Raw genomic sequence first — 27816 nt, forward strand, 5'->3', positions numbered from 1 at the left:
GCTGCTGCCCACACACACTCAGGCTCGGGGTGGTTTTCACGCATTTATTGGGGCCATTGGGGCGGGGGCTGCTCCCTGTTAACAGAGGCGTTCACAGTCTCTTCAGCCACTCCAGGCTTGGGCCCTGGGGGTCCTGGGGGTGGCTGGGCACGTCGGGCATGTTCCCGTCGTCTCGGAGGGGCACTGTGGACAGGAGGGGGCTGCTGAGACCAGCAGATCACCAGGGCCCCCAGAGAAGGGCTGGCCTGTCAGCTTACATTCAGACAGGGAGACAGGACCCCAGGAGAGAGATGAGAAAGTAAGGGTCAGAGAGGGCTTCCCTGGGGGCTCAGGGGCAAAGGATCTGTCTGCAATGCAGGAGACGGGGTTTGATCCCTGGGTCAGGGAGATGCCCTGGAGGAGAAAATGGCAGCCCACTCCAACATTCTTGCCTGGGAAATCCCATGGACAGAGGGGCCTGGCAGGCTATGGTCCGTGGAGTCACAAGAGTCAGACAAGACTTAACGACTCAAGTACCACCACCAAGGGTCAGAGAGTAAGAGATGTAGGGAAGCAGGGAGATAGAGACCTAGAGACGTGAAAAACCAGAACGATGGACACAGAAAGGAGCCCCAGAGAAAGACCCAACAGACATGAGGAAGCAGGACAGGCCTGGAGAGGCGGACACCCAGAAAGTCAGCAGTTGGGAAAGCAACAGAGGCTGGGAACCCAGACAAGGACATAAATCTGAAAGCACCACAGCAACTCACAAAGTGCAAAACCAGACAGGAGGGAGCTCCCCGGTGGCCCAGGGGCTAAGACGCGGTGCTCCCAAGGCAGGGGCCCAGGTGCGACCCTGTCAGGGAACTAGATCCCACGTTGCTGCAGTGAAGCTGACCATCTCGGGTACCGCAACTAAAACCCGGAGCAGCCAGATACATTTTAAAAAAGAAGTGAACTCGATGGCACGTGGATTCCATCTACTGAGGATGAAAGGACAGAGTCCAGCGTGCACTGCAGAATCTTGGAGCCCTGTGGAGGACGCGCGTGCCCATTACTGCCCCCCCCCCCCCACCGCCCCGCACAGCCAGGCCTCACTCACCTGGGTAGTTGTAGGGTGTGGCCCGGTTGATCATGAGCGAGTACTTGGTGTAGGGGCTGAGTGTGGGCAGGATTACAGCTGTGGAGAGACAACAGGCATGAGGCATGGGGGAAGGAGGAGACCCCCGCAGACAGAAGCTGAGCTTTGGCCAAATGGGGGTCAGGTCCGTGAAGGGGAGGGGAGCAGGGGTTCACCTCCAGGAGGCCGCTTGGCACCCTGGGAGCCCCATACGTCAGCAGAAGGGTGTATAACACTTTTCAGAGGTTGGGTGAAAGCCAAGTACTTACAGACACGTGGAACCTGGAGGGCACGGGAGGGAAGAAGGGGGTGGTCACGGAAGGAGCGCATGAGTCATGGAGCATATTGGGGGTATGGGTCAGGGGGTGTCTTGGGAATCTTCCAGAGGCATCATGAACTGTTACAAACTAAGGAAGAGGGGGAGGTTCAAAGAACAATCATTGAGAAACCACAGTCCCTCTGGGGTGGGAGCTGGGAGTCACAGGGAGGTGGGGCAGGGCATATAAAGGAGTGTTCCAGGCCAGCACTGTCAGGCAGGAATGTAGGAACCAGCGATGCAATTTACATGGGCAGGGAGGCCTGGCATGCTGCAGTCCATGGGGTCGCAAAGAGACACGACTGAGCAACTGAACTGAATAGCCACAGTAAAATTAAAAGGCACAAATTTAAAAAATGAACCAGGTATATGCAAAATATTACTTCAATATATCAACGTGAAAAAAAAATGGGTATATACTTTTTGTTATAGGAAGTCTTTGAAATTCAGCACGTACTTTACACGAGCGTTACACGGCCCATCTCAATTCATACCAGCCCCACTGCAAGAGTTCTAGGGCCGATGTGGGCCGTGGCTGCCAGGCCGGACAACTGTGGTCCCGAACCTCCCCCAGTGTGGGGCCTGCCCACCAGCGCTACTGACAAGGCCTGGGAACTTAGTGCAACTGCCCTAGCCCCTCCCAGACCTACTGAATCAGAGCCTGTGTTTTAACGAGAGCCCCACTCCCACCCCTGAAAGTCTGAGCAGTCCAGCTCCAGGGCTGAGGTTCTCCATCCGGGAGACACGTCAGAGTCACCAGAGAATTTTCAGGAGATACCAGATTCCCGAGCTCCACCTCCACCCGCCGCCAACTCAATTCAGAGTCTGGTGGGGGGTGAGGCGATTATTATTTTTTTTTTTTTTTGAAGCAAGGAATACAATTTTATTTGCAAAACTAGGCGTCCTAGAAGATGGCAGGCTAGTGCCCCAGCGTATCATCTTATCTGGGTCTGAATGCCAGTTTCTTTTAGACAGAGAAGAGTAGGAGGTGAGGAAAGTGAAAGTGACCTCGCTCAGTCGTGTCCGACTCTTTGCGAACCCACGGACTGTAGCCTACCAGGCTCCTCTGTCCATGGGATTTTCCAGGCAACGGTACTGCAGTGGGCTGCCATTTCCTTCTCCACACTTACTATTTTTTTTTAAGGGGTTAGGTATTTATAATGGGTACCTAGGATTGAGAACTTCTTTCAAGGGATTACAGAATTCTTGGGTGGGTGCGGATGGGGTGCGGAGCGATGGGGTGGTGGAGGGGTCAGAATATTAGGGGTTGGGGTATTGGCACACTAGCGGGTACACGAAATGTTGAGGGCGAGGGTCGGGGCTCGGGGTACAGGATGGAATGATGGGCGGACACGGGATGTTGAGGGCGAGGGTCGGGGCTGGGGATACAGGATGGAATGATGGGGTGTGAGGGACACGGGATGTTGAGGGCGAGGGTCGCGGCTCGGGGTACAGGATGGAATGATGGGCGGACACGGGATGTTGAGGGCGAGGGTCGGGGCTCGGGGTACTGGATGGAATGATGGGCGAGGAGCCATGAGACCTCTACAGGATGGAAGGTAAAGCTGGGACGCCAGTTGGGGGTCATGCACGTTCGCCCCAGGGACACTCACGCACCGAGGCCCGCAATGGCGAAGGATGCCACTAGCACCGGTTCCTTGGCCCAGACATTCTTGAGGAAGGCTGCGACTCCTGTAAGGATGGGTGAGGAGGGTCACCCTCGCACTTGATGTCCCCGGTGACCTCTATTCCTCTTCCGTCAACACCGCCCCGGAGGAGCCCCCTCGTAACCTCCGCACCCCTCTCCGGCCCGGACCCCACTGGCTCCATAGGGGCTCCGCGTTGCCCTAACCCCTGCACCACCCGGGGCTCCTAGAACCAGCTTCACGCGCCGGCAGAACCCGAACTTACTCTCAGCCATCTTGGTCTCGGCGGAGGCGAGGGCGCGGGGCACTCTGGGAGTTGTGGTCCCTGGGCACGGGCCCCGCAGCCTGAGTCCGCGCTTGCGCAGTGGCGCCGAACGGCTATCCGAGGCGGTGGCGGCGCGGAGCACTCTGGGAGTTGTAGTCCCGACCCGCAAGCCTCCACCGGCTGAGTCAGCGCGTGCGCAGTATTGCAGAACAGCGGTCGGTGCTGAAGGCTGTAGAAAAGGAGGCGGCGCTGTGGGTTTAAACGCAAGCCTGTCTTCGGCGCACCTGCCAAGGTTCGCTTTTCTCAGAACGTCGTTCCGGAGGAGTAACTTCCAGTCCTGCTGCAGCCCAGCTAAAGCGGAGTGCATCAGTCCTCATCTATAGTTTACTTCTGAGAGTCCATTTTATAGATGGGCAAACGGAGTCTGCGAGAGGACAAATGATCAATCTATCAGTTGAGGTCTTAGCTCAAAATCAGTTCGTCCTGCAAGCCCTCTCATTCCTGAAGGGTTAGGGACCTTCTGTGGACTCTCACAGTGCCCCGTGTGATCTCCATCCTGTGAAAAAGTAGTGAAACTGTTAGTGGCTCAGTCATATTCAACTCTTTGCGACCCCATGGACTGTTGTAGCCCCCAGGCTCCTCTGTCCATGAAATTCTCCAGGCAAGAGTACTGGAGCAGGTTGCCATTCCCTTCTCCAGGGGATCTTCCCGACCCAAGGATGGAACCCAGGTCTCCTGCATCTCAGGCAGATTCTTTGCCGTCTGAGCCACCACGGAAGCCCCTCACTCTAGCGCACATCGTTTTGTTTTGTTTTAACTAACCTGGTCGGGATGTGGCTTTCCTGATAGCAGGCTGGGAACTACTGGAGCACAATAATGGGGTCTGACTCTCCTCTGTCCCCGCTCCCCCAACCGTGCAGCACAGGGTCTGATACACAATAGGTGCTGGCTTTTTTTTTTTTTTTTTAGCCTAATGAACACAACAGTGATCAGTGATGACCTCCCACTCTCCCGACTTCTCCCACAGCACCATAAGGCTATGACACAATTACCCAGGGGGCCCCACCCTGCTCCTCCTCCCTTCCCTGAGCACGGCTCTGATTTTCTGAAGTTGCCTCATTTCCCGGTAGGGGACCGGGCACGGTGAGCCCGGGCTGCTCTTCTCGCTCCAACCGAGAACTGCCCGTTATGGCGGAGGTGCTGAGCCTGCAGCTGCTGACTCTCTGTGAGACACCCACCCCCTTCCCCCTGGGTCCCTGGCTGGGCTGGGGTCTCCCTGAGGGCAGGTGCAGCACTAGCTGAGGGTTCAGGGGGATTCTAGGTTAGAATAACAGGACTGGGGCTCCGACCCCTGAATCCTAAGGTAAGAGGACACAGGGGTCTCAGGTTCCTGGGTTCCTGGGAGAGGAGGAAGTTGGGGAGCAGGATGCTCTAGATCTTGAAGCAAGAGAAGGCCAGGGACCTGAATTCCTGGGAATGGGGACTGTTCAGTCCTAAACCTTGATGTAACAGAAAGATGGGAGCTGAGACACCTGGGTCCCTGGGAAAGGAGGAAGCTGGGGGTGCAGACCCCCACACCCCAGAGAGGAGAACTGTGCACTCAGATTATTGTCTCCTGAAAAAAAGGGGAGTCCAAGCATCTGAATTCTTGGGTGTAGAGGAAAGAGGGATTTGGGTCTAGGCTTTGTTTTATTTTTCTGGCTGTGTGGCATGGCTTGTGGGAGTTTAGTTCCCCAAACCGGGGATCGAACCCCAGCCATTGGCAAGGAGAGAGCTTAGCTGTTAGCACTGGATGGCCAGGGAATTGCCTGCCCAGAGTTTTGGTCTCTGAAATAAGTGGGGATTGGAAGTCTGAATTTATGGCTGATGAGAGAAGAGAAATTTTGGGCAAGATTCCTGTTTCTCAGAGGAAAGAGAGTCCGGGGACTTAGATTCCTGGGCGCGCAGTGAGGTGGGGCTGGTAGCAGCTGAAGGCTCTGACAAGACCAAGCCCCCTCCTCCAACCCTCTATAGGGCTGGTGTGTCACGCAGACAGCACTCCAGCTGGTGAGTAACAATCCCCCGCCCCACCCCCCATTCCCCCACATGTTTCTGACATCCCGTTTCCAACTACTCAGCCTTTATTTTGGTGCCCACCGTCAGCCCAGATTTCCTTACTTCCCTCTCCTCTCTTCTTTCTTTCCCTCCTCCCTCCCTCCCTCACTTTGTTTTTGTTTACCTTCTGCCGCGCTGGATCGTGGTTGCTGCGCGTGTGTTTTCTCTAGTTGTGGCCACAGGCGTCTCACTGCCGTGGCTTCTCTCGTTGCCGAGCGCAGGCTCTAGGTGTGCAGGCTCTAGGTGCGTGGGCTTAGTTGTGGCAGCACACAGGCTTGGTTGCCTCATCCCACGTGAGATCTTTCCAAACCAGGGGTCGCACCGATGTCCCCTGCACTGGCAGGCAGATTCCTACCCATTGTGCCACCAGGGAAGTCCCCGTATTCACTTTAGTGACCAGTGTAGAGAAGTAGGGAAGGTCATGCCCATTGGAGTGAATGAGACCCAAACGGGAACCCCGGTTTCACCACCCTATTCATTTATGACCTTGAACAAACCACTGCATGCTAAGACTCAATTTTCTACTCTGTAAAATGGGCTGTTGTGAGAATTTAACAAAATGACATGCATAGAACTCTTGGCTCAGAGCTTGGTGAAGTGCAGGGCTCGGGAAATAAGATCTCTGGCAAAACCCATTATTTCCCCATCTGGAAAGTGTAGTTCTCCACCCTCAGATGACTTGGTTTCTTTCCAAGGTTTCTGATGAGGGAGATCTTTTCTTCCTCTCAATTTTCCCCCAGCTACACTCCAAATAAGAGTCGCCTGGAAAACCATTAATACCTTAGTTATCAATTTTTTAAGTTTTAAATGCTAAAGCTAACATATATTCATGATTTTAAAAATTAATTATCATCAGACTTCCCTGGTGGTCCAGTGACTGAGACTCCATGCTTCCACTACAGGGAGCACGGATGGGTTCGTTCCCTGGTGGGGTAAGGCTCCACATGCCGCACAGCGAGCCCCAAAACCCCTATTAATTACTATTAAAGGATCTATAGCAATGGCTGTCTTCCCTTTCCTCATCTTCCTTATATAATCTCTGAACCCTTATAAAAAAATTTCCATGCATTCAAACACACACATGTATTTTTGTGCTTCTTCTTTTTTTCCCCCCCCAAAGCAAAACTGGTATTTCTTGTAAGGTGTTCTACACCTTATATTTTTCACTTTGTAATTGCTGTCCATGTCATTATAGATGGTTCTACTTTTTTTCTCTCTCTTTTTAAAAATTGCTATCTAACATTCACCATTGCAGGGGGGGTTCTAGTTTAGTTGGTTCTCCTGGTGTATATTTAGGTGTTCTCCTGGTGTATATTTAGGTTGCTTCCAGCGTTTACTATCACATTCATCGCTGCAGTGTGCATTGCAGTGTGAAGTTTTCATGTTCATGTAAGTGCATTTGTCTAGGGTGGACTTATTGAGGGGCTGGTCATATCCTTTGTGTATCTTAATAGAAACTGACAAACTGCTGTCTCAAAAGGTGTGGTTGAGTGCAGCTAAGCACCTGTTGTACTATATATTCTCCCAAACACAATGTTAACCGGTATTTAAATTTTTGACAACCTGAGAGGCAAAAATGTCTTACTATTGTTTTAACTTTTAAAAAATTAGTATTATCGTGGAGTGACTTTCACATCGCAACCCCTAGATGTGTTTTGGTCAATTGGACTTCCTCCTCCATGAATTGCCTGTTCATATGTTTTGCCCAGATTTCAGTTGAATTGGCTCTAAGATTTCTTTTCACACTTTTTTTTTTTAATGTGGACCATTTTTTTAAAGTCTTTATTGAATTTGTTACAATATTGCTTCTGCTTTATGGTGGGTTTTTTTTTTTGGCCACAAGCCATGTGGGATTTAACTCCTCCACCAGTGATGGAACCCACACCCCATGTGTTGGAAGGCAAAATCTTAACCACTGGACCACATTACACCAGAGTGTAAAGTCCTTCTACACTCTTAATCTATGTGATTTATGAATAAGCCATTTCTGACGGTGCGCTTGTCTTCTAGCTTCATTTACATGTCTTTTCTCATATACAGCTTTAAAAGGTTAAAACGGCCAAATTAATGAACAATTTTCCCTTCTGAATTTTTCATTTTACATTTTCAGACAGCCTTCTCAACCCCAAAGATAAATACATTTTCCTATATTTTCTTCTGATACTTTTATAGCTTTTTAAAAAACTCATGTACTTTCTTTACATTAATCTGGAATTTGCTTGGGGGAATGGTGTGTGAGGTAGGGATCCAACAATTTTTTCCCCCAGATAGATGGCAAGTTTGGGCAACTGTTGAAATATGTCAAACACATTACAAGTATTCTGGAGGACAATTTGAGTTTGCAGATTTCTGGGATCCAATCCCTTGAAGTGATGTTTAAAACAGGAGTTGATGCCTCGCTCCTCTGATGTGCAGCCGGTTTTGAAAGCCTTGGTTGGGGTCCTGTGTCTCCCCTGCTTTAGGAGCAGGGATCTGAGGCTGAGAAAGGGGCAGTGATTCTCAAGGAGCTTCTCCTCCTACTCCAGCTGCCCGCTCATCTCCTTGGGCTCCCAAGAAGTCCGAGGACCCAGGCAGCCACGCTTACTCAGTCTCCCCAGCCTCCAACCCCAGGCCCTGGCTGAGCGCTCAGCCCGCTGCAGTTGTGACCCCTGGGGTCAATGTCACCCTGAGGTGCCAGGCACCCCAGCCCGCCTGGAGGTTTGCAGTCTTCAGGTCTGCAGAGCTCACTACTATGATTCACCGGGATGTATCTGCGGAACTGGCGGAGTTCTTCCTGGAGGAGGTGACCCCAGCCCAGGGGGGCAGTTACCACTGCTGCTACTGGAGGCGAGGCTGGGACCCAGATGTCTGGTCCCACCCCAGTGATGCCCTGGAACTGCTGGTGACAGGTGAGGTCCTGGGGGAGTGGGGTGTGGAGAAGGGACACAGGTGGGATGGAGGGGCAAGGAGGGAATCCGTGTATGTATGGAGAGGAGCTTGCACAATGACACATACAAAAAGAGTTACATGCAGAGACAGAGAGAATTCTCAGTCGGTGCTTATGCTGCCCTTCCCACTCCCCCCCCCCGCCCCCCCCAGTCTGGCAATATCTGGAGACATTTCTGCTTGTCCTGACCGGGGAAGGGTGTGCTACTGGCATCACATGGGTTAGAGGCCAGAGACGTTATAACACACCCTGTGTGCAGGACAGTACAATCCCCCTCAACACCCACCCCCAAAGAATCATCCAGATTTATCCAAAAATGTCACTAACGGGACTCTCCCGTGGTCCAGTGGTTAGGTTTCCAAGCACTGACTGCCGAGGGTGCAGGTTCAATCCCTGGTTGGGGAACTAAGATCCCCTAAGAATCGGAGAAACCCTGGGAGAAAGACACAGCCTCTGAGCCCCACGGGGGACTGAAACATGCAGACCGGGGGGTTAAAAACAGAGCATTTTAGTGAGCACAGGGACAGTGGGAGAAAGTGGGAGGGAGAGGGAGGCAGACACACAGGGGCTGGGAGAGATAGGGACACGGACACGGAGGAGCTGAGGGAGACCACGGAGAAGGTGAGAGGCCTGCAGACACCGGCCGGGAGTGGAGGAGAGAGATGGGCAGGGAGAGCGGGCGGGGCGGGGAGGGGAGAGGGTAAGGGAAGAGTGGAAAGAGGAAGGAGTGGGTGGGGGAGAGGGGAAGGGAGAGCACTTGGGAAGGGGAGAGGGGAGGGGAGAGAATGAGGCGGGGGATGGGGGTGAGGGAGGGGAGAGAGGAAGGGGAGAGGGAGGGGAAGGGAGAGGGAGGGGAGGGGAGAGGAGAGGAGAGAGTATGAGGCTGGGGTGGGGGGAGGAGAAGAGGGGGGAGGGGAGAGGAGAGGGGAGGCGGGCGTGTGGGGAAAGGAGAGGGGAGAGAATGGGGGGGTGGAGAGGGAGAGGGGAGGAGAGAGAATGAGGCGGGGGGTAGGGGTGAGGGAGGGGAGAGAGAAGGGGGGAGGGGAGAGAGGAAGGGGAGAGGGAAGGGAGAGGAGCGGAGAGAGAATGTGGCTGGGGTGGGGGGAGGGGAGAAGAAAGGAGAGGAGGGGGGAGGGGAGAGGAGAGAATGAGGCGGGGGTGTGGGGAGGGGAGGGGAGGGGGTGGGATGAGGGAGGGAGAAGGCGGACCCCGACCCTCCCACCTCCTCGTCCCGCAGACGAGCTGCCGCGCCCTTCGCTGGTGGCGCTGCCCGCGCCGGTGGTAGTGCCCGGGGCCAACGTGAGTCTGCGCTGCGCCGGCCGCCTGCGGGGCATGAGCTTCGCGCTGTACCGCGAGGGCGAGGCGGCCCCGCTGCAGTACCAGGATTCGCAGCAGCCCTGGGCCGACTTCCCGCTGCTCGGCGCGCGCGCGCCCGGCACCTACACCTGCTACTACCACACGCCCTCCGCCCCCTACGTGCTGTCGGCGCGCAGCGAGCCGCTGGTGGTCCGCGCGGACGGTGAGCGGCCGGCCCCCCGCCCCCAGACCCGAGGGTCCCGACCGCACACCTGCTCCCCCAGACCCGGGGGTGCAGGCCCCCGCCCCTCCGCCCTCAGACCCGGGGTCCAGGCCCCCGCCCCTCCGCCCTCAGACCCGGGGTCCAGGCCCCCGCCCTCCCCTCTCAGACCCGGGGTCCAGGCCCCCGCCCTCCCCTCTCAGACCCGGGGTCCAGGCCCCGCCCTCCCCTCTCAGACCCGGGGTCCAGGCCCCCGCCCTCCCCTCTCAGACCCGGGGTCCAGGCCCCCGCCCCTCCGCCCTCAGACCCGGGGTCCAGGCCCCCGCCCTCCCCTCTCAGACCCGGGGTCCAGGCCCCCGCCCTCCCCTCTCAGACCCGGGGTCCAGGCCCCCGCCCTCCCCTCTCAGACCCGGGGTCCAGGCCCCCGCCCTCCCCTCTCAGACCCGGGGTCCAGGCCCCCGCCCTCCCCTCTCAGACCCGGGGTCCAGGCCCCCGCCCTCCCCTCTCAGACCCGGGGTCCAGGCCCCCGCCCCTCCGCCCTCAGACCCGGGGTCCAGGCCCCCGCCCTCCCCTCTCAGACCCGGGGTCCAGGCCCCCGCCCTCCCCTCTCAGACCCGGGGTCCAGGCCCCCGCCCTCCCCTCTCAGACCCGGGGGTCCAGGCTCCCGCCCTCCCCTCTCAGACCCGGGGGTCCAGGCCCCCGGCCCTTCCCCCCTCAGACCCGGGGGTCGAAGCCCTGCCGCCATGCAGCCCCTGCAATGTTGAGACTGGAAGTTGCGTTCTCAGCTCCGCTCTGGAGCTTAAACACCCAGAGGACGGGCGGAGATGCAGGTCTGACGGGGACGCTGACCGCCTCTCTCCTTTGCTGGCCTCGCAGGCTCGGGCGCCTCTGACTACACCCAGGGCAACGTCCTCCGCCTGGGGCTGGGCGGCCTGGTTCTCATCTCGCTGGGCGCACTGGTCGTTTTCGACTGGCACAGCCAGAATCGCCCCTCTGGCAACGTCTGGGCCTGAGCCCGGGAGAGCAGAGAGGAAGGAGAAGACGCTGGGGTCCCATGGTTGGACCGGCCCTGCCGGCAGCCCCGCAGCCCAGCTTCCCGAGTAATAATGCCCTTGCACCGCGCCCGGGATCTTCCTTCTGGGTCATCTCTCCAGGACCTCCCAGATCAGTAGAAAGCACTATCGGTGGTTAAGCCTTCCTAACCAGTAAGACCTGAGATCGAATCCCAGTGCCGCTACTCACTCCTTGTGGGATGTTAGGAAAGTTTTACCGCTGCCCTGGCGGTAAAACGGAAGCATTGGAAATACTTCATTAGGATTACTTTGGACAATGCTCAATAAATGTCAGCTCCTGTATAAGAGCTGCTTCTCTCAAACTCACAGAACCAAACGAAATTCTAGTTGTGAGTGTTGTTTTCCCCTTGGTCATGCTCCAACTCACCTTTTATTTTTTTATTAATATATATATTTTTTATTTGCCTGCTATGGGTCTTGGTTGTGGCATGTGGGATCTAGTTCCCTGACCAGGGATCGAACCTGAGCCCCCTGCGTTGGGAGTATGGAGTCTTAGCCACTGGACCACCAGGGAAGTCCCTCCAGCTCACCTTTTAAATGAGTCACCATCATTCTCATGACATCACTCTTGGGGGCCAAGCAAACATCTTCCAAAGTCCTGCTCAGATCCTCCCCAGAGGAAGACCAAGTTCAGACCCTGCAGAATTTCTTCTCCGATTACAGATTCCTGGGCTCACAGCTATTTTCCAGAACCCTCCTTATCAGTAAGAGGCAGGGTTGGTTGCTCAGGCAACAGCCAGTGGCACAGTAGACCTTTGACCTGGACCCTAAACTCTACCTTCCGGAAGCCCTGGCTACTCCTATCGTTTCTCCCAAGTTTATTAATTTAATTCTCATTTTATCTGGCAATCTGATGCCTTTCTCGTGGTTATACACACATTTTCTGTTCCTAAGCAAGTCTTAACCACTCACTTATATGTTCGTGATTTATACCTAATCTTGGGGGAACACATCCTCTTCTGTTTTTATTAAAATTTCCAACTTCTCCTTTCTCTCTTCCTACTTTAGGGAGAAGAGGATGACTTCCTTTTTTTTTGTTGTTTGTTTTTTATTTTGGACAGCCACAGGCCCACCACTCACTGGGCTGATAGCTTTGAACAACCTACAGATCCTTCTGAGGTTGCATCTGTGAAAGCAGAAACTAAAAACATCTCCTGTGTCAATTCTAGAGGGAATTAAAGCAGGGGTCCCTACCCTGTGGGATCCAATGCCTGGCGATCTGAGGTGGAGCTGATGTGATATTAATAGAAACAAAGTGCACAGGGGTCCCTACCCTGTGGGATCCAATGCCTGGTGATCTGAGGTGGAGCTGATGTGATATTAATAGAAATAAAGTGCACAGTAAACACAATGCACTTGAATCATCCTGAAACCGTCTTCCCCCCTTGGTCTGTGGAAAAATGACCTTCCACGAAATTGGTCCTGGGTGCCAAAAACGTTGGGGACTGCCAGATTAAAGTGATAACTTGTCCCCAACATGTGAAGGATTGAAATAAGACTGTATGGTCATTGCCCTGCCCCCACGTCCTCTGCCTGCTTTCTGCCTGTGGAAAAGTTAGTCAAAGGGTAAGTTTAATCAGAGAAATGAGAACACGTGAAAACAAAGGAAAACAGTCAAAAGGAGACCAAATAATAATGTGGTCATAAAGCATCCGGAGAAGGCAATGGCAACCCACTCCAGTACTCTTGCCTGGAAAATCCCATGGACGGAGGAGCCTGGTGGGCTGCAGTCCATGGGGTTGCTAAGAGTCGGACACGACTAAAGGACTTCACTTTCACTTTTCATGCATTGGAGAAGGAAATGGCAACCCACTCCAGTGTTCTTGCCTGGAGAATCCCAGGAATGGGGGAGCCTGGTGGGCTTCCATCTATGGGGTCGCACAGAGTCGGACACAACTGAAGTGACTTAGCAGCAGCAGCCGCATAAAGCATCGGAGAAGGCAATGGTACCCCACTCCAGTGTTCTTGCCTGGAAAATCCCACGGACAGAGCAGCCTGATAGGCTGCAGTCCATGGGGTCGCTAAGAGTCAGACACGACTGAAGCGACTTAGCAGCATTAAGCACAGTCGAGGACACTTAGTTCCTTCTCAAGGGCTGTAGATATTATCCTGAGCCATATTCTGTGAGCTGTCTTGAAGATCCTGAAACTGCAGGTGGAGAAGTTAACTACATGATGGCCAGATTCTACCCAGGACATGAGCTGCCACGATTCTGGGCATTCTCGCCAGTTGGTTCTGACACCTGTCTGCTGTTGGGGGCCGCTTGTGAGCACTGAGTGTCATTTGGGCGTTTTGCCAGTTGGTTCTGACATCTACCATTGAGGACCATTTTGGGGACATGTGTGTTTGGGACTCTACAGGTCACCCTCGGAGAGAGTTTATGACTGATCTGTCATTTGGTGTGTGAGTGTGTATTCCGTTTGTGTGGTTGGTACTCTTGTTGCCTTATGTAAAATGGGAAATTCAGGTTCAATTCATTAAGAAAAATTTTAGCTGTGAAATCATGACCAAAAAAATGATTTTTTTGGACAATGTATGGCAGCAATATTCTTCAGACTCCAGAGAAGATTGGTTAAGGTGAAACTCTTGAAATTCCAAAAACCCAGTTCTTTTTGCATATGTAGTTATAGAAGTCTAGTTTGATAAAACTCTTTTATCAGACCCTGGGAAAACAAAAATATGCCTAGGAGAAAATCTGAAGTTAATGCTTATCATGTCCTTGAAATACAAACACAGTCCACTTTGCCTGGATCTTCAGCCTTGGGTTAAATATAAAACTTCAAGCCAAGGAAAAAGAAAAGATAGAAGCCTTTTAAAACTGAGAATGTAAATTTGACTATTCTATTATCCATAAAGTGATAAGTTTAATTGCAATGCCTAATTCAATACATGTAAAAAGATGAAGCAAAGAGATCTCTGTTTGTCTGGACGTTTGTATGTCTCAATATGTGTTTTTGCCATTAGATAATATTGCTGAGGTTAATTTGTAAAGAGGCTCTATTTAATTGGCCTTAAAAAACATAAGTGCTTACAAATCAAACAAATCTAAATTTACCTACTTTTGTCTTCTCATAAGACCAAGAGGGAAACTAAAGAGGTTTGGGCTTATTAAACACACATGATGTACCATTAAAGAAAAATTATGCTGTGAAAAATGTATACTTCTAGATGTATGAAATATATCCTTAGGTCTGCAATCAGAAAATGCTGGTGTATCAGTTCAATCACTTGGTTTTGTTAAGGTTCCAAGGGTTAAAAATTGTGACATGTAAAAATGATAAGGGAAACATTTCTATGTGTAAAACAAGTAGAACATGTGTTGTTGGCGAAGAGAAAGGATAAAGAACAGAGGCATTTTTGGAAAAAGACGATAATTATTTTGTCCTACAATTGTTTGTTTCTAGATGAGAAAATAAAGAACAAAGTTGTTTGGATCCAGAAAATGATAAAAGACTTATGAAAAAGGAACTTTGAGGAAAGAATTTTGTATGTTGTCAGGATTAAGATCAGACTGAATTTAATTGTTTATGAATGTTATTAACACTAGGCTGATGCAAGGCTGAACTTGTTTTTTTTTTTTTTTGTCTCTGTTAAGAAAGCAGAGTTCTCCTAGAATATTGATCTGATTTTGATAACAGAGACTGCTGATGGAAAGTAATTGTTTTGTTTCTAATCATACTTCTGACCCCAATGTTCAGGATGGAAACACTGCCCAATAAAGCTGAGGCAGAGTATAACTATTCGTGATTTGTAAGACTGCTGGCTCTAAGTTTACCGCTTAAAGTACACATACAGTGTCTGTGTGACAACTGGGTAGAGATGATAAAATGAACGGCCTCTAAAACATTTCTCTGTTAGCATACCTCTGAGCTTGTTCATGCTATCTTATGAAATTTCCCCCAACGTGGACAACTAGGTGATATATAAACAAAAAGGAGGCCAAGTGTCGAAGGAGATGGCTGGGCCCAGAGCAGGCAGAGAAAAGAGCCACTCTGGCAGTGTTGGGAAAATACATGGATTATCAGTGATTCCTATCAAAGGAGTCACAATTAAAAGGGGGAATGGATGGAAGAAATGTTCACATACTGAGGTATGGGGAAGTCATTCTGGCCTATACATGATTTAATTTAAACTTTAGGCTAACCAAAACAGCCTGTTGGGGACGCCAGCAGTGAGAATGAGACCTAACCACTGGACCGCCAGTGAGGTTCTAGGAGTTTGCTTTGTCAACTGAATTCTCATTGTCACAGTTTGTGAAATAATTTGACAACAGCCCTTAGTTCTTAACCAGTGGGCATGTCTACCAACCAACTGATGCTTGCCCGGAATTTCCAATATACTCAATGGTGAAGTGCCTTCACCCCTTCAGGAATCCTTCAGGCTCATGCCTAAGACATCTGGAGGGCTACCTATTTGAAGCCTGAAATCTGCCTGAGACAGGTGATGATTTCCTGTAAGCCAAGTTCTTGTGCAAGAAACATGTTGCAATTGGCATCCGCAACACGTTTCCGGAAAGTGTGGGAAGAGGGAACTGCACTGCCCAAGAAAACTGTTCTTGCCCTCACTCTGGAGTACGAGGGGCGGTGAGGCACTGGTCATTCCAGCTTTTCCCCTTTCTGTGGCTGCAAAACAGAAGGATCCGTGGCCAAGCTGACATGCTATGATGCTCTCCAAACTACTTCTCCTTCTCTGCTTCAGTAAGTCTCACAGGGCCATACATGGAGAACACAGAAAATAAGGTAACTGGTGAGAAGTTTACATTGGGCTTGGAGAGAGAAATGACATCAACTTTAGTTACCGAATGCATATCATGTGTCGGAAATCGGAGTGCAATATACACGTTCCCTCTAAACCAGTGCTTAACAAACTGGGATTGCTCTTGTCCCAGCTTTGTTTGGGATGTTTGCTGAATACCTGAACTTTATAGGCTTTGTGTTTTTCTTTTATTCTGGCTTTGTGTTTTCTTAAGATTGACTCACACTGTTTTGCTAACATAAAAATATATGTTAGAGGCTCTATATCAATACCATTAATAAAAGTCCAGTGTCACATAGAAGGTAACTATAAAAAAAATGCAGCAAGATAATAAACGTGAGAAGATGCTGTGTAGTGTTCCATGTCAAGTTTCTGAGCCTGAAATACATGATTTCTTTATTAGAAGGGCAATCAGCCATGATCAAGATACATTGGAGGCTAGTTTCAAATAGACGTCTTGTTGATATCATCAAAGGCAATATGAGAGTGCTCATGGCACGCTGTCATGCAGGAATTTTTTTTTTTTAAAGAATCTTTTCATTTTGATTTGGGGTATAGCCAATTAGCAAGGCTTCCCAGATGGCTCAGTGATAAAGAATCTGCCTGCCAATGCAGGAACCTCAGGAGATACATATTTGATCCCTGGGTTGGGAAGATCCCCTGGAGAAGGAAATGGCAACCCACTCCAGTATTCTTGCTGGGTTAATCCCATGGATGGAGGAGCTTGGTGGGCTACATACAGTCCATGGGGTCACAAAGAGTCAGACACGATTGAGCGAGTGAGCACGTACAGCCAATGAACAACGCTGTGATAGTTTCAGGTGAACGGTGAAGGGACTCAGCCCTACATATACAGGTACCTGTTCTCCCCCAGACTCCCCTCCCATCCAGGCTGCCACACACCACTGAGCAGAGTTCCCTGTGTCTATAGTACGTCCTTGCTGGTTATCCAGTTAAATACAGCAGTGTGTGCACGTCCATCCCAAACTCCCTAACTATCTCTTGTCATGCAATGCTTTAACCATCCTCCCTTCCACCTAAAATCATCACACGTAACACCAGTGGACTATATTCCACATTTGGGAGGTACCTCTTTGATCCTTCCCCAGACAAACAACCAACCAGCCAAGCCAAGCAAAACCCTGCAAGAGAAGATCAGGTCCGCATCGACAGCTTAGGACTCAGATGTGAGTTTGCAGAACCAAGGGGCTTGCTTCAGATTGCACAGGTGGTATGTGAGGAAGCCAAATTCAACCCAGAAGGGTCTAGCTCCCCAAACGATTCCACTCAGGCACGATATTCAGTTAAGAGGAACATATCCACGTGGTCTTTGGTATGGAAGCACTCTGAGCGTGCCTGATGGGACTTGCGGGTTGGAAAATGCCCGAGGAGGGAAAAGATACGTGGTTCAGAATGTCCCCCGCCCTCCAGCTATGCAGCTAGGAGGTGACACATGACGAGTATTTCCAGAAACCAACAAGGCTTGGTATTCACAGCAAATCTGGAGAGGAGAACTCGCCTCCGTGGGGGCCTTTGCACTTGGCTTTCGGCTATCATGCCAACCCACTCCAGTATTCTCGCCTGGAGAATCCCATGGACAGAGGAGCCTGGTGGGCTACGGTCCACGGGGTCGCAGAGAGTCGGACATGGCTGAGCGACTAACACTTGAACTTCCTTCACTTCTCCTATCATCATATATTTGTGATGGCCAAACTGCTCCTCGTGTTCCTCACGTCAGAGGCTGTTTTAGAGACATGTCTTAGCTGTGTTTTCAGAAGGAAATGCAGGGCTGCAGCATGTTCGCTGGAGACGCAGCTCCTGCACACACCATCTGGGGGAACTTTGGGAAAACCACTCCAATATCTGAAAGCTTCCTCATCTTTCAGGCTTACCTTCACAATTAGGGTCAAGTATGCATGACATTCTTGGGCGGGCTACAGGCCATGGGGTCACAAAGAGTTGGACACGACTGAGCCACTAACACAGCATAGCACATGCGTGGCAGAACACACATAGTGTGTGCTCAGTAAGTGCTAATTTCTTAACTAATTAATTTTTAAATTTTTGTCTGTGTTGGGTCTGCTTTGCTGCATGTAGGCTTTCTCTAGTTGTAGCGAGTGAGTAGCTTCTCTTGTTGCGGAGGGCTGGCTCAGTAGTCATGGCACACGGGCTTAGCTGCCCCACAGCATGTGGGATCTTCCCAGACCAGGGATCTAACCCATGTCCCCTGCACTAGCAGGAGGATTCTTTTTTTTTTTAACTGGAAGCTAATTACTTTACAATATTGTAGTGGTTTTTGCCACACATTGACATGAATCAGCCATGGGTGTACATGTGTCCCCCATCCTGAACCCCCATCCCTCAGGGTTGTCCCAGTGCACCAGCCCTGAGCACCCCTTCTTATGCATCGAACTTGGACTGGTGATCTATTTCACACATGGTAATATACATGTTTCAATGCTATTCTCTCAAATCATCCCACCCTCGCCTTCTCCCACAGAGTCCAAAGGTCTGTTCTTTACATCTGTGTCTCTTTTGCTGTCTCACATATAGGGTCATCATTACCATATTTCTAAATTCCATATATATGTGTTAATATACCGTACTGGTGTTTTTCTTTCTGACTTACTTCGGCCTGTATAATAGGCTCCAGTTTCATCCACCTCATTAGAACTGATTAAAACGCATTCTTTTTAATAGCCGAGTAATATTCCATTGTGTATATGTACCACAGCTTTCTTATCCATTCATCTGCTGATGGACATCTAGGTTGCTTCCATGTCCTGGCTATTGTAAACAGTGCTGGCAGGAGGATTCTTAACCACTGGATCGCCAGGGAAATCCAAGTACTACTATTTTATGTTTTTTACTCCTTTTCTTTTTCTGGCCACGCAGGGCAGCAGGTGACATCTCAGTTCCCCGACCAGGGATCGAACTGGTGCTCCCTGCAGTGGAAGTTTGGACTCTTAACCACTGGACTGAGAAAGAATTCAATGTTTATTATTCCTTTTATCATTCAGTCCCCTCTGACCTGCTTGGACATTGATTCCATTAACAACTGCTTCCGGAGATCTTCTAGCCTTTGAGCTTTTAAAACCTTCTCCTTTCAACCATTTGCAAGTATGCATTTCAGAGGTATTCTGGGCATTCATAATGTTGTGAAAAGCATCAGCCCACACTTTTTCATCATCTCCGACATAAACTCTGTACTTGTTAACCAATAACCTGTTTCCTCTTTCTCCTCAGCCCCTGGTGACTTCTACTGTACTTTCTGTCTCCATGAATTTGCCCATTTTAGGTATTTAAGTGGAGTCATAACCGTATTTGTTTTTTCGTGTGTCTGGCAAGTTTCACTTAGCCTAATGTTTTCCAGGTCCGTCCGTGTGGTAGCGTGTATCAGAACCTCATTCATTTTCATGGCTGAATAGTATTCCACTGTGTGTATGCACCTCATTTTTGCAATCCATTGATCTTTTGATGGACATTTGGGTCTTCTCACCTTTTGGGTATTTACTTTTCTGCTTTTTTCAAAACATGAAATGCAATATTTTTGACTGACTCATGCAATTTTAGCTCAAAGGCTTGGTAACTTCCCTCTTTCATCGCAAGACACAGAACTATTTAGTCCACACAGGGGTAAAAAAGAGGAACTCTCTTAGCCACACAGACCTAACCAACATCTGTTGAGTTAGATCTATCCCTCTTTTTTAATAATGTTAGAAAACAGGCTTGATATCAGTTTTAAAGCGATATTGCTGCTGCTGCTCCTAAGTCACTTCAGTCGTGTCCAACTCTGTGCGACCCCATAGATGGCAGCCCACCAGGCTCCGGCATCCCTGGGATTCTCCAGGAAAGAACACTGGAGTGGGTTGCCATTTCTTTCTCCAAAAGAGATGTTAGCACTCAGGTAAACCTATATCTACCACATCCAGGCATTAGTGGTAGTATGTGTGTGTATACATACACACTTTTCAGATTCTTTTCCTTTACTGGTTATTACAAGATATTGAAAATAGTTCCTTGTGCTATTCAGTAGGTCCTTGTTGCTTATTTTATGTACAGTGGTGTGACCCTGTTCATCCCCAGCTCATAATTTATCCCTCCCTTCTCTTTCACCTTTGGTAACCATCAGTTTGCTTACTATGTCTGTGGGAACTAGGAGCCCACGGGCAGCACAGCCAAAAAGAGAGAGAGACAGAGAAAAGCGTGGCTCAGGTAGAACGAGAGGGTAAGAGGCTCGGGGGCATTCTGCAGAGCCGAGAAAGGTCCTGGGGTCTTGGGATGTGAGCGTAGCCCTGGAGAAGCCCTGAGGGTCGGCGTGGAGGAGCTGGGAGCAGAGCAGGGCCCAGGGTCCAGCGTAGGGACTGGCGCGCTCCCGAAGGCGGGAGCCCCAGGATGGCCCCTGGGGACCAGGAGGTGACCACGCGGGCTCCAGGCTGGTGTCTCTGTCTCATTCCCTGCAGGGCTGTGTGTAGGCCAAGCAGACCGAGGAAGAGCTGGTGAGTGGTTCTTCATGGGCCCTCAGGATCCTCCCTCCCAGGGGCCCCCACTTTCCCCTCCCCTCCATGGGCTTCCTGAGAGCAGGTGGGTGGGGTGCCCCCAGACCTGAGACCCGCTTCCTTCCAGAGGTGCTTCCCAAGCCCTCCCTCAGGGCCTGGCCCAGCTCGGTGGTCCCCGACGGGAGCTCTGTGACCCTGCGATGCGGGACTCCCACCAGGGATGTAAGCTTTGCTCTCAGGAAGGGGGCACGCGTCTGGGAGATGGTCCAGTCACCCGACTCCACAGAGGGCCAGGCTGAATTCCATCTCCCCGATGTAAAGTCCAGCCACGCGGGCGAGTACACCTGCGAATACCACAGGAGGGGGAACCCCCACGTGAGCGCACGGCCCAGCGACGCCCTGCTACTGCTGGTGACGGGTGAGGGGGCACCTGGGGAGGACAGACGGCCCCGGGGCCAGGGGAGGAAGAGGCGGAGAGGGGGTTTCCCCTCCAGGGCTGTTGGAAGGGGAGTTGGAGAGAGACAGGGACAGAGGTGATGCCTTGGTTTGATCCAGGGCTCCTAGGAGGGAAAAACCTTGTTGTAGTCAGGCAGAAAGAGCAAGAGGTCATTCACACGTCCCACAAGGAGCCCCTGCCAGGAGAACAGGGCAAGTGGGGCACCCAAGGCTCCCCTCTCCGTGACCTCAGAGTCTCCCTTCTCTCACAGGGTATCTCCGTCAACCTTCCCTCCAAGCACACCGAAGGGGGCCAGTGACCGAAGGACAAGAGGTGACCCTGCAGTGCCAGAGGCCGGCCGCGGAGCTGGGGCCGGTCATGTTCGCCCTGCTCAAGGCAGGAAGCGCAGCGCCGGTGCAGGTCCGGGCGCCGGCCGGGCGGGAGACCGACTTCTCCCTGCGGAACTTGAGCGCCGGCGACAGCGGGAACTACAGCTGCGTGTACTACCAGGCCAGGGCCCCTTTCCGGGCTTCACAGGCCAGTCCTCGCCTTGAGATCCGGGTGGCGGGTAAGGTTCTGCGGGATTTGAGGGCTTTTTTTTCTTTTTCCAGTTGAAGTGAGTGAGTGACTTACCCTTTGGCTCTCGTTTCTACTCCACTTGCACTTCTTTTTTTTAAGTTGATTCATTTATTTACTTTTGGCCGCACTGGGTCTTCAGTTGCTGCCCCTGGGCTTTCTCTAGTTGCACGGGCTGGGCTTTGCCGCAGGGTGCAGCCTTCTCACTGCAGTGGCTTCTCTCCTTGTGAGGCACAGGCTCTGGGGGCTCCAGTGCCGTAACTGTGGTGCATGGGCTGAGTGGCTCCACTGAATGTGGGATCCTCCCGGACCGGGGATCGAACCTGCGTCCCCTGCATTGCAAGGCGGGTTTTAAACCCCTGGACTACCAGGGAAGTCCACCCTATCTCCTCTTTTTAATGTCTTTTCTTTCCTACTTTCTACTCCTCTGTTTTGTTGTTGTTGTACATTCTTGGTCAATTTCTCCTGCTTTTCTTCAAAGTGATCAAACCCACCATCCTCAGAATGCCTTCTACCACTCTCGCATCTCTTAAAGTTTGGTTTATCCTGGTGATCTTGATTTTATTCTCAAGAGCAGTTTTTGTTGTTGTTGTTCTCAGAATGTGGTGATTTCTCAATGTAGAGAAACGGATGCAATGTCTTTCCATATCTCAGGTCACTTACTGTTTGAATTTGGCTGAGATGATTTTGCTTCCTGGCAGAATTTTGTTCCACTGAATGCTACAGACTTTCCTTTTCTCAACTTTGTCAACTTCTCTCTTTCTCCCTTTTTTAAAATTTATTTTTATTTATTTATTTGGCTTCACTTAGTTGCAGCACACAGGATCTTTAGTTGCAGCATGTGGGGTCTAGTTCCGTGATCAGGGATCAAACTCAGGCCCGTGGCATTGGGAGGGCAGAGTCTTAGCCACTGGACCACCAGGGAAGCCCCCCATGTGAATGTTTATGATTAGAAATCAGGGTCTGTGTGCTCAACCCCAAGATGGGGAGAGGGCTTACTGAGCGAGGTGGTGTCATTACTTATTTCTCCTGGTGGCTTTTGCCTGCAGGGAACACTGCTGGTGATGGTTTAGAGAAGAGCTTGGCACTGACTGGGATGTGTAGGGGGAAGACACGAACACAGGCTTCTCTTTAGGAACCAAGACCAATGCCAGGCTGGAGCCCTTCTTGGCTGAAGCGGAGATCCTCCAAGGTCCAGATGCTGTGCTACTAAGCTCAGTTTTCTAGACTCACTGCCGGCGTGAAGGTCTGTGCGATGGAGGGGGAAGCAGATGGAGCTGCTGAATTATTTCAGTGCTTTGTGGAGCAACTTCAGTTTTTAGAGTTGCTCCTAAGGCTGTGTGTGTGAAATCACTTCAGTCGTGTCTGACTCTTTGTGACCCCATGGACTGTAGCCTGCCAGGCTCCTCTGCCCATGGGATTCTCCAGGCACAAATACTCGAGTGGGATGCCATTTTCTTATCTCTTGATTCCTGATTTATGGAGGTAGAAGGGAAAAAAGGAAATGCGGGAAAGTGGAAATGTGATAAAGAACAAATAAATGGAGACTTCACTGGTGGGCCGGTGGCTAAGACTCTGCAGTCCCAATGCCGGGGGCTGGACTTGGTTCCCTGGATCCTACACCCAGCAAATAAGATGTAATACAGCCAAATAAATATGAAAAAAAATGACAAATAAGTGAAAGACAAATGACAAGGCAGAGGGAATATAAAGAACAGAGGAGGCAGGCAGAAGCACTGCAGTGTTTATTTTTTCCATGATTAAAACTTCAGTGTTGGTGCAGCTGACCACCGGCCAGGAAAACCGGCGGCTGTATGAGAGTCACTCTGGGTAGAGGACACCCCTGCATGGTCCATGCTGATCCACTTCTCTCTTTTAGCTTCCCTGCCTTCCATAACCTCGGATTACACCACGGGGAACCACATCAGACTCGCTCTAGCCGCCGTAATTATGGTTATTGCAGGGGCTTTCCTGCTTGAAGCCTGGTGTAGGCAGAGGCACGTCCACGGGGAGTCAGGTAAAAGCAAAACAGTCCTGAACACCTCTTTTCATGGGCCACTATCGTGATACAGGGGCTAGACTCCATAGTCTGCCATAGAACTTGTTCTTTAAAAATTTTACTTATGTGTCTGCACTGGGTCTCAGTTGTGACCTCGGGAATCTTTAGTTGTGGCCAGGGGGGCTCTAGTTGCCTGACCAGGGATCGAACCTGGGCCCCCTGCATTGGGAGTGTGGGGGTCTTAGCCACTGAACCCCCAGGGAAGTTCTGATGGTGGCTAACTTTCTACAGCTAAATATTCCTACAATCCTTGCTTACCTTTAGGATGAAGGATCCCAGGTCCCCAGAGCTGGAGAAGCCTGTGGAATGACTTATGCTGAACTGGACAGCAGAGCCCTAAATAAAGGCCTTCCCAGCAGGAGAAGGAAGAGAGAACTTCCAGCAAGGAGCGGATGATGAGGGAGAGGCCCCTCAGGGGACTAGGCAAGTGGGAGGCTCTTTCCTCAGCTTGCCAATAAATGTGTGTTTCCTTCTTCTAAAGAATTTCTTTTAAGTGAAAGCTATTATTCACAGAGTTAAACACACACATCTCAAGGGCACAGCCTCCATGACTCTATTTATTTATCTATCGTCCATCCATCCTATTCTATCATCCATCCATATATCCATCCATCATTCCATCCATCTTCCATCTCTTTATCTATCATCTATCCATCCATCCTGTTCTGTCATCTATCCATACATCCATCCATCATTCCATCTATCTATCTGTACCTGTGGTCTGTCTCTGATGCCGTGTTTCTTACCCTCATGGTCTGGTCCAGTGGCTCCATGATGCTTCTCCTGCTCAGACACCACCAGAGGGTGCAGTATATTTACACCTCCACTGGACACCACAGATGCCCCCCAGAGACCAGAGCCGCCCACACCATCCTTTTGCTGGTGGTCACCTTCGTCATTGTTTACATACTGAATTCCGCTTGTTCTTTTTATCTCACGGTTCTTGTAGAGTTTCGTCTGTGGTTGATGCAGACTTCTGATGTCTAGGTTTCCTGTTTTCCCACCATTTCTCCTGTCTTGCTGCTCCTTAGGGATCCTAGAACTGCTAGATTCTCCTCTTATCAGATCAGATCAGTCGCTCAGTCGTGTCCGACTCTTTGCGACCCCATGAATTGCAGCACACCAGGCCTCCCTGTCCTCAGTATCCTATCATTTTGCCTTTTCATTCTGTTCATGGGGTTCTCAAGGCAAGAATACTGAAGTGGTTTGCCATTCCCTTCTCCAGTGGACCACATTCTGTCAGATCTCTCCACCATGACCCACCCCATCTTGGGTTGCCCCATGGGCATGGCTTAGTTTCGTTGAGTTAGACAAGGCTGTGGTCCTAGTGTGATTAGATTGACTAGTTTTCTGTGAGTATGGTTTCAGTTTGTTTGCCCTCTGAGGCCCTCTTGCAACACCTACCGTCTTACTTGGGTTTCTCTTACCTTGGGCGTGGGGTATCTCTTCACAGCTGCTCCAGCAAAGCACAGCCATTGCTCCTTACCTTTGACGAGGGGTACCTCCTCCCCGCCGCCCTTCCTGACCTTCAACATGGGATAGCTCCTCTAGGCCCTCCTGCACCCATGCAGCCACAGCTCCTTGGACGTGGGGTTGGTCCTCCCAGCCACCGCCCCTGGCCTCGGGCGTGGGGTTGCTCCTCCCAGCTGCCGCCCCTGGCCTCCATTCTCCTCTTAAGTTGATAGCAAATATGATTAAGGTGATAAATATTTAGTAGACTGATGGAATAATAACAGAAATTATTCTGTGACTACTCAGTGCCAAGTGTTTAAACCGAGTTATAACTCATGTAATATTACATTAGTTTTAGTTTTACGACACAACGAATGTGTTTTACGACATAACGAACAGGTACTTGAATGTGTTGCAAAATGGTCCCTGCAATCCTCCTTACTATCTGTGTACAGATTCTTTCTTGTGATGGGAACTTGAAGTTTCAATCCCTCAGCATTTTCTGAAAATGCAACAGTGTAGTCAACAATAGCACTATGTTGGACATCCCATCCCCATGACTTATTTATCTTGTAACTGGCTGTTGATACCGTTTGACATTTGTACTCAACACCATTTTTAGTAAAACCCCATGAACACAAAAGGTCAGCTTATTGCAGGTGCTGCTTTGGGAGATCTGAAAGTCAATCCATGAAACTACCAGCTCAGAGAAGACACAGCTTCCATCTTGGCATTGTTGCTTGCATATTTAGTTTTCATCACTGCAGAATGGAAATTTGGCATTTGTTTTCTGTTTGTCCTGTTTCTTTCTAATTTTTAAAATTTTGCCTTTACTTTGGACAGTGTGGTGTTTTTATATTCTATTAAAATATTATACTCTAATGGTATAACTATTTTTTATTGGTGGTTGTAACTGTTATATCAGATCAGATCAGATCAGATCAGTCGCTCAGTCGTGTCCGACTCTTTGCGACCCCATGAATCGCAGCACGCCAGGCCTCCCTGTCCATCACCAACTCCCAGAGTTCACTCAGACTCATGTCCATCGAGTCAGTGATGCCATCCAGCCATCTCATCCTCTGTCGTCCCCTTCTCCTCCTGCCCCCAATCCCTCCCAGCATCAGAGTCTTTTCCAATGAGTCAACTCTTCACATGAGGTGGCCAAAGTACTGGGGTTTCAGCTTTAGCATCATTCCTTCCAAAGAAATCCCAGGGCTGATCTCCTTCAGAATGGACTGGTTGGATCTCCTTGCAGTCCAAGGGACTTTCAAGAGTCTTCTCCAACACCACAGTTCAAAAGCATCAATTCTTCGGCGCTCAGCCTTCTTCACAGTCCAACTCTCACATCCATACATGACCACTGGAAAAACCATAGTTTTGACTAGACGGACCTTTGTTGGCAAAGTAATGTCTCTGCTTTTGAATATGCTGGATCCCAAATAGTGTGTCTATATATTTGTTGCTCATAATTAATGCTATGCTCTTTGCTGTCATGGACTACTTTTGTCTATGCAAAATAAAAAACAAAGAGAAAGGGAAGTTTATCCATGTATCAATATGACTGCCATTTCTATTGTCTTTAGCATCTTTTTTGTATAAATGGTTTCCATTTTGGTACAATTTTTCCTCTGAAGAAATTCGTTTACCTTTTAAGGAATTAGATTTATAATGAGTGAGTTGTTTCAATGTTTACGTGTCTAAAAATATTTTAATTTTATGTGCTTTTTTCCATATTAAAGTGTATAAAAATGTAATACAATGTGATCATAAGTAACAGATAACCTTGTTTTAAACACTAAGGAATTAAATGCCTTTGTGTTATTTTTAGCTTTTAAATAATTGATTAAAATAATTTCAGGAATAATATATTTTCTTCCTCACTTAAATACTACTCCAATTATTAACACTTTAATACATTTCATTTATCAACTACTGTCTCTATATTTGATCCTTTTATCACTAGATTTTTATCCAGCCACTTCAGAGCACTGTGGGAACATGGTGAATTCCACCCTTAGCTGACTAGCATGGTTTTCCCTAAACAAAGACACCCTCCTACATGACCAGCACACCGATGTTTGATTCAGAAAACCAACGTGGATACAGCAATACTACCCACAGGTCCTGTTCAGAGTTTCCAACTGATCCCAAATAGCTCCTCTTCTTTCCTGGTTGAGATTCCCAACAAGACTTGGTGTTGCATTTATTTGTCACGCCCTTTCCTTCTCCCCCAGTCTCAGTCTTTCTCCGTCTTTCCTTTTTTAATCCTATCTTTGACCTACTTCCCTCTATAGGATGACCCTGCTCTTGGTGTTTCTTGGTGTCATGACTCCTCATGACAGGATAAGTTTATATTTCCTATTCTAGTTCTATGGAAAACGCCATTGGCGATTTGAAATGGATTGCATTGAATCTGTAGATTGCCTTGTATAGTGTTGATACAGAGCAGGACCCTGTGGTCTTTGCTGAGTCCTCACAATGTCCTCTACCTGCCTTTCATCTGTAGAATGACTTTAGCCAAAGAATAAGTTTAATAGGGGAAGTTAAAACATGCAAAAACGAAGGAAAACAGTTAAACGAGTCCAAACAATAATAATGTAGCTATTAAGCAAAGTCGAGGACTTTTAGTTTCTTTTCAAAGGCTACAGATAATATTCTGAGCCATATCTTGTGAGCTGTCTTGCAGATAATGAAACCTCCCACTAGGTGGAAGACGTTAACTACATCATGACCATACTGTAGCCTCACAAAAGGTGCCGCAATTCCAAGAACTGGCCTTAAAGAAATGGGAACAAACACGGAACTGAACACTCACTGCGCCTAAAACAAGACGACGCTGGTCAGACCACCAATGACCAACTTCAAGATGACTGTCAGAGCTGACTGTGCTGTTTCTGCATGTAGCCCCTCGCCTCTGTCTGTAAAACCTCTCACCCGCTGATTGTCAGTAGAGGGCCTTGGCCATTGGACAGACGTCACCCCTCTCCCCGTATCACCTGCATCTAAAATAAAGCAAATGTTCTCTCCACCAACCTGGCCTGTAACGGCTTTTGAGTGGCGAGCAGCTGGACCCCATTTTCGGTAACAGTATAATCATCTTAACA

At 49.8% G+C, this 27816-nt stretch overlaps 3 protein-coding genes across 10 annotated transcripts; 2 read left to right on the forward strand and 1 right to left on the reverse strand.

Moving 5' to 3' along the window:
- Positions 1 to 30: 30 nt before the first annotated feature.
- Positions 31 to 3348, reverse strand: NDUFA3 (NADH:ubiquinone oxidoreductase subunit A3). Its single transcript, NM_176659.2, has 4 exons — positions 3327 to 3348; positions 3033 to 3107; positions 1082 to 1159; positions 31 to 183 (listed from the first exon to the last, which is right to left on the reverse strand). Exons 1-4 carry the CDS (start codon positions 3334 to 3336, stop codon positions 92 to 94), a joined length of 255 nt encoding a protein of 84 aa, NP_788832.1. The 5' UTR covers positions 3337 to 3348; the 3' UTR covers positions 31 to 91.
- Positions 3349 to 3766: 418 nt separating this feature from the next.
- On the forward strand, positions 3767 to 13821 carry OSCAR (osteoclast associated Ig-like receptor). Of its 4 annotated transcripts, none has more exons than XR_009491468.1 (6): positions 3931 to 4551; positions 5340 to 5372; positions 7946 to 8308; positions 9584 to 9865; positions 10739 to 10962; positions 11944 to 13821. XR_009491468.1 is itself a non-coding variant. In XM_024978828.2 (5 exons), the coding sequence occupies exons 1-5, from the start codon at positions 4515 to 4517 to the stop codon at positions 11955 to 11957; spliced, it is 729 nt and encodes a 242-aa protein (XP_024834596.1). In that variant the 5' UTR covers positions 3767 to 4514; the 3' UTR covers positions 11958 to 13821. The 4 variants fall into 4 exon arrangements, 2 of the variants coding, with proteins under 2 accessions (XP_024834596.1, XP_005219834.4); XR_009491467.1 differs by having other exon boundaries at positions 3932 to 4551; positions 10739 to 11067; XM_024978828.2 differs by lacking the exon at positions 10739 to 10962 and having other exon boundaries at positions 3767 to 4551.
- Positions 13822 to 14976: 1155 nt separating this feature from the next.
- On the forward strand, positions 14977 to 24732 carry TARM1 (T cell-interacting, activating receptor on myeloid cells 1). 5 transcript variants are annotated; one of them, XM_010815586.4, is made up of 6 exons: positions 14977 to 15632; positions 20154 to 20189; positions 20317 to 20607; positions 20897 to 21193; positions 22337 to 22447; positions 23525 to 24732. In XM_010815586.4, the coding sequence occupies exons 1-5, from the start codon at positions 15596 to 15598 to the stop codon at positions 22426 to 22428; spliced, it is 753 nt and encodes a 250-aa protein (XP_010813888.1). In that variant the 5' UTR covers positions 14977 to 15595; the 3' UTR covers positions 22429 to 22447; positions 23525 to 24732. The 5 variants fall into 5 exon arrangements, with proteins under 5 accessions (XP_010813888.1, XP_059733639.1, XP_010813887.1 ...); XM_010815585.4 differs by lacking the exon at positions 23525 to 24732 and adding an exon at positions 23081 to 23170 and having other exon boundaries at positions 14979 to 15632; XM_010815584.4 differs by lacking the exon at positions 22337 to 22447 and adding an exon at positions 23081 to 23218 and having other exon boundaries at positions 14985 to 15632; positions 23525 to 24730.
- The last annotated feature ends 3084 nt before the right edge of the window (positions 24733 to 27816 follow it).

This window comes from Bos taurus, chromosome 18 (assembly GCF_002263795.3).
Source record: "Bos taurus isolate L1 Dominette 01449 registration number 42190680 breed Hereford chromosome 18, ARS-UCD2.0, whole genome shotgun sequence".
Classification (NCBI taxonomy): domain Eukaryota; kingdom Metazoa; phylum Chordata; class Mammalia; order Artiodactyla; family Bovidae; genus Bos; species Bos taurus.

Bases quoted from the DNA above. Each gene is read 5' to 3' on its own strand.
- NDUFA3 (NM_176659.2), bottom strand. The intron at 1,160-3,032 runs GTGCGTGAGTGT...GTCTCTCCACAG, and splicing joins CTTCGCCATTGCGGGCCTCG to CTGTAATCCTGCCCACACTC. The intron at 184-1,081 runs GTGAGTGAGGCC...TCCTGTCCACAG, and splicing joins CACACCCTACAACTACCCAG to TGCCCCTCCGAGACGACGGG.
- OSCAR (XM_005219777.5), top strand. From the start codon at position 4,515: ATGGCGGAGGTGCTGAGCCTGCAGCTGCTGACTCTCT. The intron at 5,373-7,945 runs GTGAGTAACAAT...CTCCTACTCCAG, and splicing joins CGCAGACAGCACTCCAGCTG to CTGCCCGCTCATCTCCTTGG. The intron at 8,309-9,583 runs GTGAGGTCCTGG...CTCGTCCCGCAG, and splicing joins CCTGGAACTGCTGGTGACAG to ACGAGCTGCCGCGCCCTTCG.
- TARM1 (XM_010815584.4), top strand. From the start codon at position 15,596: ATGATGCTCTCCAAACTACTTCTCCTTCTCTGCTTCA. The intron at 15,633-20,153 runs GTAAGTCTCACA...CATTCCCTGCAG, and splicing joins ACTTCTCCTTCTCTGCTTCA to GGCTGTGTGTAGGCCAAGCA. The intron at 21,194-23,080 runs GTAAGGTTCTGC...TCTCTCTTTTAG, and splicing joins CCTTGAGATCCGGGTGGCGG to CTTCCCTGCCTTCCATAACC.